The 16217-nt window shown below is 43.4% G+C and overlaps 1 protein-coding gene across 1 annotated transcript in view; it reads left to right on the top strand.

Moving 5' to 3' along the window:
- Positions 1 to 16217, top strand: part of PCSK2 (proprotein convertase subtilisin/kexin type 2) — a 250070-nt gene that overhangs the window by 137186 nt on the left and 96667 nt on the right. Inside the window, exon 5 of the mRNA XM_003933180.4 lies at positions 7050 to 7087. Coding sequence (XP_003933229.1) covers positions 7050 to 7087 — 38 coding nt within the window. The remainder of the gene's footprint in view (positions 1 to 7049; positions 7088 to 16217) is intronic.

The raw sequence follows: 16217 nt of genomic DNA, 5'->3' as shown, positions 1-16217 counted from the left end.
ATTCATTTCCACAAGGCGAGGGAAGCCCTTTAGAAAGTCTCAGCAGAATTTCTCATTTGACGATCTTTCTTCAGCTGATTAACCGCCTTCAGTTTCCCAAAAAAAGTAAAGTCTGTCCCCCGCCAATTACAATTCCTGGTTTCTTCTTTGTTTAGTCAATTACTGCTGAAGAATGAAGCATCCCAACATTGAGCAGTTTAGAAAAACAACCATGTTATTATCTCTCACAGTTCTGTGGGTTGCTGGAGTTCGGCTGGACAGTTCTGCAAGTTCCACTGGGGTCTATGATGCAGGTGGAGTCAGAAGGCAGTTGAGGCTGGAGTCAACTAGAGGCTCCACTGAGAGGCTGAAATGGCTCAGCCTCCCTCCCTCTCCATGGAGACTGAGAGCTCCTCCTCTACTCTCACGAGGTCCCCAGCAAAATGGACGGATTTCTTATAGTGGCTCAGGACTCCCAAGTGTAGGCATTTTAAGAAAGAAGAAGCAGAAGCTACTAATCCTCATAAAGGCTGGAACTGGAAAGGGCACTGGTCACTCTGCCACTTATTTTGAATGAATAGTTTCAGAACCAATCCAGATTCTAGGGGAAAGGAAATCAACTATGAATCTGTGGGCACTTTTAATGCATCACATGCTATTCAGTATGATAGTTGAAGAAAAGTAGGATGCCCAAGCCATTCTCCAAGTTCGTTGTTAAATAACAAGATGAGCACATCTGGGACGTGAGGACAAGGACAGATACTCAGCAGCCTCTTGCCATGTAATTGGCCATCTCTTCCCTCACAGCTAGAACCTGGAAGGCTGGCAACACCGGTACTGCATTCTCTCTTAACGGCCTGCACGCGTAAACGGTATAGTGCCATGTCCCACATATTTTCTCAGCAAGATATTCCAAAATAAGGGTAAGGACATACATAGATGCTAACCCTGATACCTGAGGGCAAAACTAATGTCATACTCTATCAACACTGGCTTTCTGTATGTTGGCCTGTGTGGCAAATGTTCAGTCATTTGTGCAGAAGTTTCAACTTATGGACAGCCAGTTTTAATTGCTGCCCTCCCCTCTCTGATGGCCCGACTCTCAACTCAGCCATCATCCCCTCTGCTGGATCCAGTGACTCAATGGATGCTCAATAAATATCTTCTGTCTTCACTTAGGTACAAAGCAATGTCATTTCCACATGCTACATATCACTAGGAGAGGGCCTCCATGGTTAGCTCCTGCACAAAGGGGCAGAAATTATTTCTGAAGGGTCTACTGGGACATTTTAGGTATGTAGATGTCAGCAAGGACCCCACTTAATGATGACAACTTCATCCCTTTTACTGTAATGGAATTGTTTAGAGTTGGGAACTTGACCTGGAAAATGGAATGTGACCATGACAAGACACAGGGATGGACAAGACTCATCCAGCCCAAGAATAATTCAGGGCAGGTGGCTGGTTCTCAAGATCACACAAGATCAGAGAAGGCATGGGTCAAGGCCCTTAGCCATTATCAGATGGAGTCAAGGCAGTGAGATGGATGGCCAATGATAAGGTCAGAGAGGGCTCCAAGCTGAAGTAACAATAAACAACTAACAGTAGAAATGACCAACATTTATTGAGTAATCACCATGTGCTAGACACTGCTTAGCATTTTAGAAATACAACTACAGTTGTTCCCTAAGGTTTGTACTGTCATAATCCCCATTTTACAGATGAAGAAACTGAGGTTTAAGTAGGCAAGAAACTGCCCAAAGTCTCACAACTAATTCTAACCACCATTTTGGTGCTTGAAACCTAATCCTTTGTTCTGCCTTCCTGGTGAGATGTTGTGAATGGGGGCCTCATCCACGTGAGTTCAAGCCTGAGGACCAGACAGTCACCCACACCCTGCCAAGAGATTTAGAACGCTGCATCACATAGAAAAGCAATAGGAAGGTCCTGGTGTGTAACAAATGATCCTGTATTATTCCATTTTCACATTGCCGATAAAGGCATACCCAGACTGAGAAAAAGGAGTTTAATGAACTCACATTTCTATGTGGCTGGGGAGGCTTCACAATCATGGCAGAAGATGGAAACATGCCTTACATGGCAGCAGGCAGGAAAGAGAATGGGAGCCAGGTGAAAGAGGATTCCCCTTATAAAACCCTCAGATCTCATGAGACTTATTCACTGCCTCAAGAACAGTATGGGGGAAACTGCCCCTGTAATTCAGTTATCTCCCACTGGGTCCCTCCCACAACATGTGGACATTATGGGAGCTACAATTCAAGATGAGATTTGGAGGAGGACACAGCCAAACCATGTCAAACCCCAACACTTAGCTGCCGAAGGTTGCTATTTATCTTTGATCACGACTTGGTGGCACAGGAATCTGGAAAGAGCCTGACTGGGCATTGTTCACTTTGGGTTGCTCATGTGGTTGAGATGTTAGCTGTGCTGCAGTCTTCTGAAGGCCCAGCTGGGCTGAACATCCATGATGGTGCATTCCTATGGCTGATGGCTGCCACTGGGGCTCAGCTGGGACCGTCAAAAAGGGCGCACACATGTTGTGCTTTATTATAATTTGGTCTTGAGGTCTTACTCACCAGAGTGGCTGTAAACTCTGTTCTGCCCCGACAGGACTCCTGAGGATTGGCTGTGAATGTTTACAATGTGCCTGTCTTAGTCCATTCCCCGTGCTATAACACGGTAAATTGTAAATGACTGGGTCATTTACAAATAATAAGTATTTGTTTTTCACACTTCAGGAGGCTGGGAAATCACAAATTTGGTATCTGACAAGGGCTTGCCCTCTGCTTCCAAGATGGCCCTTGGTCACCACATCCTGTGGAGGGGACAAACACTGTGTCCTCCCCTGGCAGTAGGGGTAACAAAGGGAGGGACTCTCTCCCTCAAGCCCTTTTATAAGAGCACTAATCTCATTCATGAAGGCACAACCCTCACAACTAATCACCTCCTGAAGGCCCTACTTCTAAATACTATTGCAATTAGGGATTAAGTTCCAACATATATTTGGAGGGAAGCAAACACTCAAATCATAGCATTTCACCCCTGCCCTCCAAAAAAAGTTGTATCCTTCACATACAAACACACTTGTTCCAGCCCAATAGCCCCCGAAGTCTTCATTTGTTCAGAAAAGTCTAAATCCCAGCGTCTCATCTAAATGTCATCTAAATCAGAGATGGTAAAACTCAAGGTATGATTCATTCTGAGGCAAATTGCTCTCCAGCTGTGAACTTGTAAAATCAAACAAGTTGCATGTTTCCAAAATACGATGGTGAGACGGGCATAGGACATAATATTCCCACTCCAAGGGAGAAACAAGAAAGAAGAAAGGGGTAACAGGTCTCAAGTAAGTTCAAAATCCGGAAAGGCAAACATAAATTCTGAGGCTTGAGAGTAATCTTTTCAGATTCCATGTCCCACCTGCTGGACACATTGGGATGGGAGCTGAGCCTCCAAGGCTCCTAATGACCCCTTCCCCATGGCTTCACTGGGCACAGCCTATGCAGCAGCTCTCATGAGGTGGAGTCTCATGCCTGTGGTTCTCCCACACTGGAATCACATATTAGTGGCTCTGTGGTTCTGGGAACTCAGGGTAGTGCCACCCTCACACTCCACTGGGCATTGCCCTAGTAGGGGCTTTCTGTGGTAGCCCTACCATGGCAGTTCTCTGCCTGGGCCCCAAGGCTCTAGAGTTAGGGTTAGGGATAGGGTTGAAGAACTGGAGCTCAAGGCCAGGGTTCTGACATGACACATCTCAAGTGAGCTATTAACAATCTAACTAGGAATATGCACGTGGAACTTCTTCCTAGTTCCCTGAGATCTCCAGGACTGTCACAGCTTTCTGAGAACTGCGACTTTTGTGGATTAGACTTTCTGAAAAGTTTCAAACTGAGGATAGGTTACTCATGATTAGAACAGAATTATAATCAAGTATCTTTCATTTGTGTGCCTCATTGATTATGATTGTCTGGTGATCAGTAAGTACCCCCATTGGCTGTGAGGCATAGATAGTTGTACAGCTCAGGTTCTGCGTCTAAATCATCTGTGCTTTTCCAGAACCAACACTATGCCTGGCATTCACTGCTGAGAAATAAACAAAAGCATGAAATACAAGAATGAATATGCAAATATTTTAGTAATTAAAAATAAGCTGACTAGGAAGATATGTCCAGTACCATGCTTTTATCTTTTATTACCTTAAAAGATAAGAAAATATACAAAAATATTAAAGTACCATCTAATTACTAAATTACTATTTTCGATTCTTCAGTCCATGATTACCTTTTCTGAATCGTGTTTGTTGTCCTTCACAGTTGTATCAATAATTCTCTTCTTCAGACCAAAGTCTCCATCTGTTCTAACTCAACACTTAGTCTTCCTTTTAACCTAATTTAAGATCCTTTATTTTAATTAGGCAAAATTTATCTTGTTTTAATTCTAATTTCTTTCTGGTCTCACATTATCTCCTTGTTCCAATATTTTTCCTTAACCGAGAAGACGCTACTATTTCTTGGATCGTTTTTCTCCTAAACAGCTTCGATTCTCAGAACATGGAACCATGTTTTAAAAATTGACTTCCTGTTGGAAAATAGATATTCTCCGTTTGTGTCTTTTTTTACACTTAATAGATAAAAAAGATCCACAGAGAGAATGTATTTTAAAACATAAATACTCAAAATATAAATTATATTTTTAATAATTTATATTTAAACATATTTATATATATGTTTATATATATGTTTATATATATAAATATATAAATATATTTAAATATAAGTTATCAAAATTTTTCACCTGAGTTCACAAAATTTAATCTATCTTCACAAATAGATGCAATTTAACTTCAACACAATATGCTAAAACCAAGCAGATACTTTTTAATGTTCTGTTCTTCTGTGTATCCACATTACCCCGGTGATGTGGTAAATCATAGCACAAATGATAATAAGAAATAAAATGTATTAAGTGTTTACTATAAGCTGAAGACTTTCAAAAAATTGTCTCTAATCTTGAAAAGTGCTTTGCAAAGTAAATAATGGTCCCATTTCAAATACATGGAAACCAAAGCTCAAAGAGATTATGTCATTTGGCTAAAGCCACACAAATGTTACAGTGTCTGAACCTGGAGTGGAACTGGATCCGCTGATCTCAAAGTCTATGCTCATCCTCAGCGTCACCCTACTGACCATTTTGGCGGCAGGGTGGGGTTTTCGGTTTGCTTTCTGAGATTTGTTTGTTTCCTTTTAGAGACAAGGTCTTGCTATGCCTCCCAGGTTAGTGTGCAGTGGTATGATCATAGTTCTCTGCAGCCTCAATCCTCTCCTGGGTTCAAGTAAGACTCCAAATCAGCCTCCTGTGTAGCTGGGACTACAGGTGCAAGACACCACACCCAGCTAATTTCCTTATTTTTTGTAGAGACAGGGTCTCACTGTTGCCCAGGCTGGTCTTGAACTCCTGGCCTCAAGCAATCCTTCTTCCTCAGCCTCCCAAAGCACTGGGATTACAGGCATGAGCCACCTTGCCTGGTCAAAATTGATCATCTTTTGAATTAGGATCCAGAATAAGGGTTAACAACTTTTGAAAACATTGGTCTTTAAATATTCTGACTCCTTTCCATCTGAAGACTTCGGGAGGCAAGTGGGAAGAGAAGCTATAATGATTTGGTGTGGGGACTATACTCTCAAGTTAGAGGAGGCAGCCATAGTGACAGCAATTGCTTCACTCATCAAAGTATCGACAGTAAAACCTAACACATGCACTGTAGACCAGTGACTGTCAGTCCAGTTACTGATTGTATAACCCCCCCTAAAAAAAAAAAAACAAAGGAAAATTTCTTTTTAGAAATATGTATCCTAATTCCAGCTCTTTTTTGGAAGGCAAATCTCTAATGTTGGCCCAGCTTTAGTAAGCATGCAGAGAAGACACCAGCTTTGGGAAGGACTTAATGATACTTCTGGCTTTCAGATAGTGCATCCCCATATAGTTATTAAATGCACCAGCTGCTGGGCCAATCACACCACATGCATTAATTTCTTTAATCCCTACATTATTCTCAACCCCGGTTGGTCAAAAAGGAAAACTAGCACAGAAAGTCCAGTCAACTTGCCCAAAGCCTTGCAGGCAGTTATTGGGGTGGTTGGGACTCAAAGGCCTGTCTTTGACTCCAAAAATCTATGCTTGTAACCGTTACACTAGATGGTATCAAGAACCTGCCGTTTCTTGGAGGGCTAGATGCTCAGGTGTAACTGCTGCATAGATTATATGGTTTTGCAAACCCAAATGAGAGCTTTTCAATTGTCCTTGAAGTTTCACGATGCTTTCTGAGGTCCAAGTGTCTGCTGAAACTCCGCGGTGCTCATAGCCCATGATTTTACCCTTGGAACGACTACTAGGCAACAAGACAGGCCACCATTCAGGAAAAAGCAGGACTCCTGCTGAGACATCAAGCCTCAGGCTTTCTAGAAAGCCACATTCTGAGAAGACAAGCTTCAGCTCCCAACCAGCAACACCTCGCTGGAAACCATTTGCCTTTGCCTAATGGCTTTTCTCACCCGGCCATGTTCTCTTATTATTTCCATGGCAAAGTACATTCTCCTAATCCATTGCTGTCCATGCCCTGTTAAATAATAATCACTTTTCCTTCCCAGGGCAAGTTTCATTTCAGAGAAATGCCAGTTGATGCTTTTAAAATGTCAAGATTTCTACAAATCTCTTTTAGATCAGTGCTCTGATGAGCCATCCATCTCGCTGTCACGAAGCCCCTTAGTGCTGACATTTATGTCAGAAGTGTTATCCTTGGGCCTCAGACTCTAATTGGCTTCACTCTCAAGTGTGTCTGGGGCGGCTGTCTCTCCACTGGCAGTGTAGCCCACCTTCACACCTCCACGTGGAAGGCAGGTGCAAGGCTGGGAGCTTTGTGAGGGGGCACTCACCCCCATGGCAAGCCTTCTGGCACCAGCCCCTTAAAGAGGGCACTTTCTTGGGCAGCTTTCCTAAGGACACAGTGGCGGGTATTAACCTTTGGTTCCTGTATTATTGTTGTCTTTTCACAGGAATTGACTATCTCCACCCAGACCTGGCCTCCAACTATGTAAGTACAAACTAACTTTGATGGGGAAACAGATGCATCTTAAGTGTCTTAGTGCCCCTGGCTATTAGGAACATGCACGTGTCTACACACATGCATGCAAGTACACAGGAACATGCACACACAGGAGTACACCCGCAGGAACGTTGCATGCACACATGGAGGAACACACACGCACAGGAACATACACACACATGCTTATATACGAAAGAAGATGCCCCACACACGTGCACTCACAGGCACACGTGCATACACACACACGAACACCCACGTGGGCAGCCACACTGGAACTGTCCATCCCATTGGAGCCACAGCTCAGGCCACAGGCAAATGGACAAGGCATGCAGCCTGGCAGCGGGCAAAGGCAGTGGCTTTGAGGGAAGAAAGAAACCTGAAGTCTGAAAGAACAGAGTGCCAAGAAAGTAGGTACAGGAGACGCAGGAAGAGAGACACTTGGCAAGGTTTAAATCAACTCTAGCTGATGATATTGAATTGAAGGGTGGAAATGAGCCATTTGGGTTCTTGTTGGACAAAACCAAAGGCAAAAAGCCAAAAACTGCAGTGACGCACATTGCAGCCCTAGCCTAATGAAAGTAAAAGCGTTATATTTTTTTATGACTTGTGCCACTTATGACCACTCCACTGACTTTCCCCCACAACACCGAGCATTTAGTGTCCCTTGACAAACAAGCAATGTTAGCAGAGAATCACCGAGAGCCCTGCTGGGCTAGAACCATGCACTCTAATTTTTGGCTCAGCAAGTCACACACTGCTTTCCTGATGAAACTCACAAGCCTTTTAAACAGAACCAATCACTTTACTTTAACCCCAAGGAGTATAAGAGTCAAGCATTGGTGCATTCACTTAAAATTATCCACGCTATTCCCAAGCTATACTTCGGAGACCTCCAGATCTAGGGTATTACATGTTATCTGAGTCATTGAAGAAACTCATATTTAGAAGAACAAGGGCTTGCATAAAAGAAAGGATGGTTACCCAGCAAAAAGTGTTTGGGGGTCACCAGTTGGGGTCATTTGTCCTGGAAGGCGTGAGTATCTACATTGCACAAAGAAACTGAGACTATTCCATGTGTTCTGTGCACTGAGCAACAGGAAACGGGACATCGAACGAGTCTTATAAATCTAGAAGAGTATAAATTGAGAGGAGGACCTTTTCTTCATATTAGGAAAAACATATTAAATGAATTATTGGCACAGTCCAGTCAGTGTGGCCCCAGAGAGAAATGACAGAAATTAAACCAAAGTGATATTCCCTGCAATAATAATAATCCATGTCTATGGAGAGAACCCTTGTAAACTGCCTGTACCCAGCAGTCCTGTGTGTGGCATCTCCCTGTCTCCCCATGTGCTTTCCCTACTGAACACATGAGTGGAGCTAGGCTGCTCATGCACTTCCTTAAAGGACTGCCCTGGACACAGTCCTTGCTGCCTCTGCCTGACTTTGGCTGACTCCCCTAGGGCTCCCGCCTTTCTCTGCCTCCTCCATAACGTCAGGGTCCTGGGGATGTGTCAGGCAGGGGACTGAGAAGTGCTACATTGCATTTTGTCCGAGGCTCTGATGTATCTGAGGCCATTCCTTACAGAAAGCAAGTGAGGCAGGGATCGTGTCCTTCAGGGTCAGTGGTCCTGCCTCTGTGGGCTGCCCCTACTCCACCCTCTGCAGACAGAGATATTGATTATTCTCCACAGACCCCTCCATCTCCAGGACCCAGTGCCTCAAGGGCAGCCATGTGGGGTTCTGCTCACTTTCCCAAGCCATCCTTGGGGAAACAATCATCTTGCCACTTGGAGGACTTCAAGGTGGTGTGGCGCCTGTCAGGCTGGAAAGATGAGGGCACATGGCCTGTCTCCTGTGCATAGCATAACCCCACAAAGACCTAAGACATGGAGACTGACCTCCGCATCCTTCCCTTCTCCCTGCCTAGCCCAGGCAGTTCCTGTCAGGCTGCTCCCAACTCCGGCTGCCAGATTCAAAAAAGGTAGTCATTCATTTGGAGCAAGAATCCCCTGGGGTTCTGGTGAGCCGCAGGTACAATGTTAGTGGATGGTGTGATCCATCTGCCAATACCTTCGTCTGAAATTGGAACTCGAAGCCTCCAAACTGAGCCATGCCAGCTCCTCTGAAATCTGCATGTACCTGAAGAATATACCTGAAGAACTCTATCAGTTCTGTGAGTCTCAAGTTCTTTTTTCTTCTTTTCTTTCTTAAGAACATTTTTTCAGATTAAAAAATAAATGCGTGTCCTCTGTCAAAAATTTGGAAAAGCATAAAACAGATTCGAAACTAGCCGTAATGCCACCATTCTTAATATTTTGACATATTTTGGGCCTTTCATTTCTATGTGTCTATTTTTAATGAAATCAGGCTTTTATTGCATTTTTTCCCCTTCCACTTGATATGCCATGAACATTTTTATGGTATTAAATAGTCTTCAAAACATCATTTTAACAGCTACCTGGCATTAGCTCACTCTGTAATTTATTTAAACATTCTGATCTCCAATTGTGAATAATTCAGTCGTTCCCAGTGGGTATTTCACTGTAAGAGGGAGATGAGATGGCAGACGGTGACATGGGTGGACTCCAAGCCATGCCATGCTAAGGAGAGCTGAAAGAACTGAGAAAGCTTTTCCTGTAAAAAAGAAAACAAGCACATTGAGTATGTTTTCAGATATTTCAAATTCTCCTTGTAGAACAAAGCATTCCGCTGTTCAGTAATTCCTCCCAAGAAAATTCCCACCAGTGGGTGGTAACCACAGAAGGAAGATTTTAATTCAGTCAAAGGAAGAACTGTCTAGTGATTAAGATTGGTAAATAATTGAAAGTAACACATTCTTCATACCTGAATATATTCAAAAGAAAGATTGACAGCCACTGGTGCGATGTTATTGAAGAGATGGCAATGTCTGTGCTGAACTCAAACTAGATGAGACCTAAAAATTGAACAGGAAAGGTGATTCCTGTACAAAACTGCACGTCTTGATAACTCAGTCAGAGCAAAGTCTGAGTCTTCAACACAGAACCTGACAATGAAATTATGTAGATTTACCTGTGGCTGTGAAAATGCCCTGCCTCTGGTGTAGATGCGAAAGCTGAACATCTAAGTGTCTCATGCTTGATTCCTCAGCAGAGAGCCCAAACTGGCTGGTTTTTAACAGGCATACTGTCTCTCTCACCCTGGGTAGAGTTCGGAGTGACAGCTTAGGAGCTACTAACCACATTCATCTTCTTTATTTTTAATTAAAAATTTTACACTATCGTTAACACAATGAGGACAGCAAATAGAGCAGACCAGCCCAGGAGAGCAATGAAACCAGTAGACAGTGATAGGCTCAAAAATTGTTTGAGCAGAGAATTAATGGGCAGCTTCACACCTTGTTAAGTGACCTAATGGCTCAGGGAAGATGAGCTGGGCTGGTGCCCTTTGAGAGAGAGGTACTTGGCGGAGTCTTTGCTTGGGTTTCCCTAGAAGCAGACTCTGAAGCAAGGGTTTGAGTACAAGTAGGTTATTTGGAAGGTGATTCCAGGAAGCAGGAGTGGAGGAGAGGGAACGAGTCCGGGAAGGAAAGGTATTTTGTAAAGGAGGCAGTTATCAAATAAGACAGCACTATGGGCACTAAGGCTTTATTCCACTGGGGAACTCTGGGGGACAGCATGGAATATGTGAGCCAGAGTGATCCCCCTCGGGATGTGATACCTCAGGAAGCTGGGGTATTTATGTGCCAACTGCATCAGTCATTGGTTGAGGGCTTATCCCAAAAGATCTTCCTACCTCCCCACAGCCTGAGGAAAAGCCCTGGGCAAAGGTGTGGGTACAGACAGCTGCAGCTCACCAGGGACATAAAAGTGTCAGCCTGAAGGGGTACGTAGCAATGTCTGCCCCAGAGATGCCTTGGAAATTCATTAAAGGTTAAAATAAATAGACATGTTCTATGTTGAAAAAACTCCTTGTGGTTACTGATTTATTTTCAGTGAGAACAGAAAACTCTACCCGAGGCTCTTCAAAAAAAATTACCTTCTAATCAAACCAGGCAAAATGTTTCTAAAACCAGAATTATTGTCAAAGCTTGGTTATTCTGTATGTTAAGAGAAGAAACCGCATATGCTGGTAGTCCAGTATTCTTTCCGTTAAACTGAGCATAAAATACTTGGAAAACTGCAAATCGATATATAAATGTAAGTTGTTAGTGTTAATCTAATTCAACAACTCTATACTGAGCCTGTTGAACGTTGGGAGCAGAGGATAATCACGGCCCCTTGGATTATTACTCTATTGCTCTGTGATTGAATTTCATCGGAGGGAATCAGTCTCACTGGTAAAAGTTCACTATTCCAAATAATTAAATTTTTCTCTTTCTATCCCAATAGTAATGACATGAAATGGGTACAAGCCAAGAGACTATTTTAAACCAAGTTAAAATTATAGCCTATTTTACCCATCTTTGCTATACAAACTGGGTGTTTTCTCTAAGTCAATATAATGGCTGTGGATTGAGCCTGCTGTGTGCAAGCCCCAGAGGAAGAGAAATAAATAAGATACAGGCGCTTTCTAGAGAAGCCCGCAAGTCAGTAAAGACGCAGGCATGTGAGACGTGACTGTCAGGTGAGGGGCAAGCAGACAGGGAGGCCGTGGTCTCTTTACCGTAAGCTCCCAATCCAGTGAGGATTGCCAGCTGGGTTCACAGCTCTGGCCCAAGCCCAGGGGTTCTGCTAGGTCTGTGGAACAAAGGGATACTTCTTCAAGAAGATGTAGAGTGTGACTTAGGTGGCAGCTTTCAGGGCATGGAGGTGGGTGGGGTAGAACATCTCCTGCCTTGTAGCTTTGCTGAAAGGCGAAGACATAGGTGGTGGGTCTGTAGAATCCAAGGAGAGGCTTCTTGCTGTGTGCGGGGGTTTTCTGGGAAGCAGACCCTGAGACAAGGATTTGAAAGCAAGTCATTCATTTGAGAGGAGACCCCAGGAAGCACCCGCTGGGAAGGAGGAAAGCGATGCCAGAAAGGGAGAGTGGCCTGGGGAGCAAATTACCCCTGAGGGCAACGGGAGCTCAATCTCCCTGGGAAACTCAGAGCCGTGTGGACAGAGCAGGCCTCAGAGCTGCCCACCAACTCCTGTTGACCACTGGGTGAAGGCCACTACCCAGCAGTAGAGATGAGGTGGGGAGATAGAAGGAGTCACTCTAGAGTATTCTGGCCTTCTCTGCAGACAAGAAAAATAGGTTCCTGCAGACAGAGACTTCAGCATAGTTGCATGTGCTGACAGTTGAAAACAGCAGCTTGCAAGGGTAGGATTCTGATCATTGGCAGTAGTGGAAACTGAGTCAAAGTTGAGAGTGACTCCTGGGTCCCTACCTCATGGCTGTGCAGCCTTAGAGTAGCATATCAAATATCTCTGAACCTTAATTTTCTCATCTGTGAAATGGCTAAAATGAATGTCTTGTCAGGTTTGTTTCAGGATATCGTTGAGATATGCGTATCAGGCCTGGCATATAATAGATGCTCAATAAGCATTCATTTCCTTTCTGTCTTAAAAGAGTTGAGATTACAACTCTGCATAATTTCAGGTTATCTTGATGGAGAAGCAGCTGTGTGCCTCAAGAAACCAGTGCAGTTGTTCATTGGACCTCTCAGTGAGCTCAGGGTCTTTAAAAGAAGAAAGGGTGACTGATCCAGGCTAAGGTTGTGAGGCTCGAAAAGTTAAGGGCAAAAAGCAGAGGATACCAACATAAATCTCAAAGGCTTTCAAAAATAACATCCAAGCAAAGAGAAGGTAAAGTCAGGAAGAAGACCCATTGCTTGTGGTCAGGGATATTAAAAATGATGCCCCCGAGGAAGCAGGATTTTGGACCTACATCTTCTTTCCCGTCACAGACCTTAGAACTAGATGAATATTCAAGGATGGTGATAAGGGAGGGTTAATCCCAAAGATGAGCAAAGAGATTACAGGCAGCAACTACTCCAAGTGAGGCTTTCTCCGAGCCAGGAAAATTACATCTCTTACTATTTAAGCCATTTCAGGGTGGGACATCAGCTTCTGTTCTGACGACTGGGCGGATGGGCCACTTCCACACTCCATCTTCTATCTTGGAAACTGAGTCATGCTCTGAACAGCTCAAACATCCTGTGCTGAGAATCTGTCCAGATTCATATAACTCTTCATGAGTTTTTCCAAGAATTCTTGAATGCAACAAACGCAGATGTTTGCATTGACTCCAACTCCACATGCTTCCCTAGACCACAGCTTCTGCCAGGGGACCTTACAGAATCTCCCTTTAAAGGAGTGAAGTATATTTCCTACTCCTTGACTTTAAATGGGCCTTGTGACATGTTTCAAGCAATAGAAAAATCTAGAACTGCCTGTGCCAGTTTGGAGCCTAGGCCTTAAGAGGCCTTGTGTGCTTCCAACTGCCTTCCAATGCCTCTGCCATTGCCATTAAAAAGGCTCGCCTGCTGTCCCCCAGAGGAAGGTGAGAGACATGGGGAAGAGCTGCCCTGATGCCACAGCCTGAAGTGCCACCACCCACGCTGGTCTACAGACCTGCAGTAAGAAGCAGAGCTGCCTAGCTGTGTCCCACCAAAACCACCAAACCCCAGCCAACACACAGAAACAAGCAGGCCAGCCAAGCTCAGCAGAGCTGCCTAGCTGAGCCCAGCCCAGACCACCTGGCTCCCAGCTGAACTGTGGACTTGTAAACTATATAAACATCAATTATTATATGCTGCTGACATATTATGGCTGTTTTTATGCAGTAACTGTTATAGCTGCCCATGCTAGAGCCCCTTGTCCATCCTCCCACTATACTTGAGGTATACCCCAGTCTGCAGAGAATATTGGCTTCTAGGCCTACCCGAGACTTACTGAGTCAGAATCTTTAGTGATAAGCCTCATAGTGCATATTTCTTTTAAAGTACTCCAAGATTTTGATGGTTAACCTACTCATTCACTTTAGCCCTTCACTCATGCATTCAATCATTCATTCATTCAACAATGCAGTTCACCTGTTTGACTACATCACAGCTGGATCATACGCTCTTTTTAAGGAAGTGTGTACTGTGTATGCGTTTTGTGTCCCTCTTAACACTTAACACACTGTTAAGCAATATTTAATACATATTTGTTAATTGCATTAAATGTTAATTCACTGGTATTATTGCAAGTAATACCAGGAACTAAATTATATGATGACCCTGTATCGATGATGATCAGAAACTGTAGCATGCACCACCCTCTACGTAATGCCTAGATCTCAGCCACCTCACAGGTGGATGCCACCATTGCATCCTTCATCATGTATGATACTGACCAAAGACATAGAGGACCCTGAAACCTAACTGAGGTCTTATGGCTGCAAGGTTGGAGAGAATATGATTTGAGAGATGAATAATCCACATGCAAATAACTACAAGCGGTTTCTTTTCTGTAAGGTCTAGAATCCTTCAAGTTGCTGGAGATGCAATTAGGTTCCTAGATTGGAGAGGACAAATTATGTTTTTCGGTTCAGTTCAAAATTTGGAACATTATTTAGGCTCCAGGACTGTTATTTCACCAACAGAAGCGAATGTAAAATAAAAATGCCCACCCCTACATTCCTGCACTTTTCCATTCTTTAGATGGGTCCTGACAGGTGACTGTCTCTGAATCGAGTGCCTGCTGAGAGCTCAGAAAAGCTGCCAGCACAGGAAGTACCTTGAGCTTGACAGAAGTGTGCCTGCACATTGGGCCCCAGGGGGCATGTGGCCTCCATGATAAAAGGGCAGCAGCAAGAAACAGGCACAGTACTCAGTCCTGAATGACTCAGATGCTATGAAGTATTGATCACATACATTGCTTCTGGCTTTTAGACTTATGAATATTTAAATAAGCACATTAATATTGCATATGAAATTGAGGTTTAAATAACCTTTGTTTCTTATTGAAAGGAAGGGCTGGCATTTTCAATGTGCTCTTGAATGCTGGCCGGATCATAATGAGCACTTTATCACCAGGAGGCCAGACAGAACACCGAGAAGGGGGACCTTTTAAAAATTACTTTGATAGACCATCAGTCAAATGACTATCACTTGACACTTGATGCAATTCATGTACTAGAGGAAACTGTCCATCTTTACAGGAACATACTTTGCTTTAAAAATGGGGAAGAAATGAAACCTTGCTTAACAAGATGAAACTACTTACATGGATCTAAACTTATAGCTCTAGCTGAAAGCAAAGAAAACATCTGGTCAATCGATTTTTTAAAATTGTTCAAGTGACTAGTATCTGTTTCATTGGACTTAGAGCATTTAAGAAAGCTGTATTGCTCCCATTGAGTGCAAAATGCTATACTAGGGGCCTGGATTATGAAATGTGAAAAATCCAGTCCCTGATCTCGGGGAGTTCACATGTAAGTATATAATTACATTGTAATATGCTTAGCGCTAGCCTGAAAATAAAACACCACCCACATGGGCATGAATACAACAGCCCTAAAAATTAGAGAAAGAAAGATGCTTAAATGCAGTTAAAGAATGCAGCTCACCACATGGGAGATGAACTTGTTTTCTTGGGTCAATACAGCATACGAATTCATCTAGAAGCTTCATCAATATGATACTAGACAAAAGGGTAATTGGATTTCATCTGGAGATTTGCTTCCATCTAGAAACCTAGACTTAAATGGTAGCCCACAAAAATCATTTTCTTACCCCAAATTCCCTAAAGCCCTTTGACAAACTCTCCTCTTTTTGACTAAATTTAAGCAGCTTAAAGATCAGGGTAAAGTAAGTCTTCCAACCCTTTTGCTCTTGAGGAAATGAACTAGATGCCTCATTCCCCACAGAGATCATTAAGAGAGACTTTTCATAAATAAAAGACTGAATTATGGATGGATGGATGGATGGATGGATGGATGCATGGATGCATGGATGTGATGGATGGGATGGATGGATGGATGGTTAGATGGATGAATGGGATGGATGGATGGATGGATGGATGATGAATGGGATGGATGGATGGGTGGGTGGGTGGATGGATGGATAGATGAAAAGATGGGAGGATGTTAATGAGACTACTGGGATTTTATTCCATTTATCACCAAACACAACTGTTCAGAAAAAGTGTAGCAATGTTTACATGAT

The sequence above is a fragment of the Saimiri boliviensis genome, chromosome 9, assembly GCF_048565385.1.
Source record: "Saimiri boliviensis isolate mSaiBol1 chromosome 9, mSaiBol1.pri, whole genome shotgun sequence".
In the NCBI taxonomy this organism is placed as follows: domain Eukaryota; kingdom Metazoa; phylum Chordata; class Mammalia; order Primates; family Cebidae; genus Saimiri; species Saimiri boliviensis.
The sequence above is the reverse complement of the archived record's forward strand: the minus strand, read 5'-3'. Positions and strand labels throughout refer to the sequence as shown.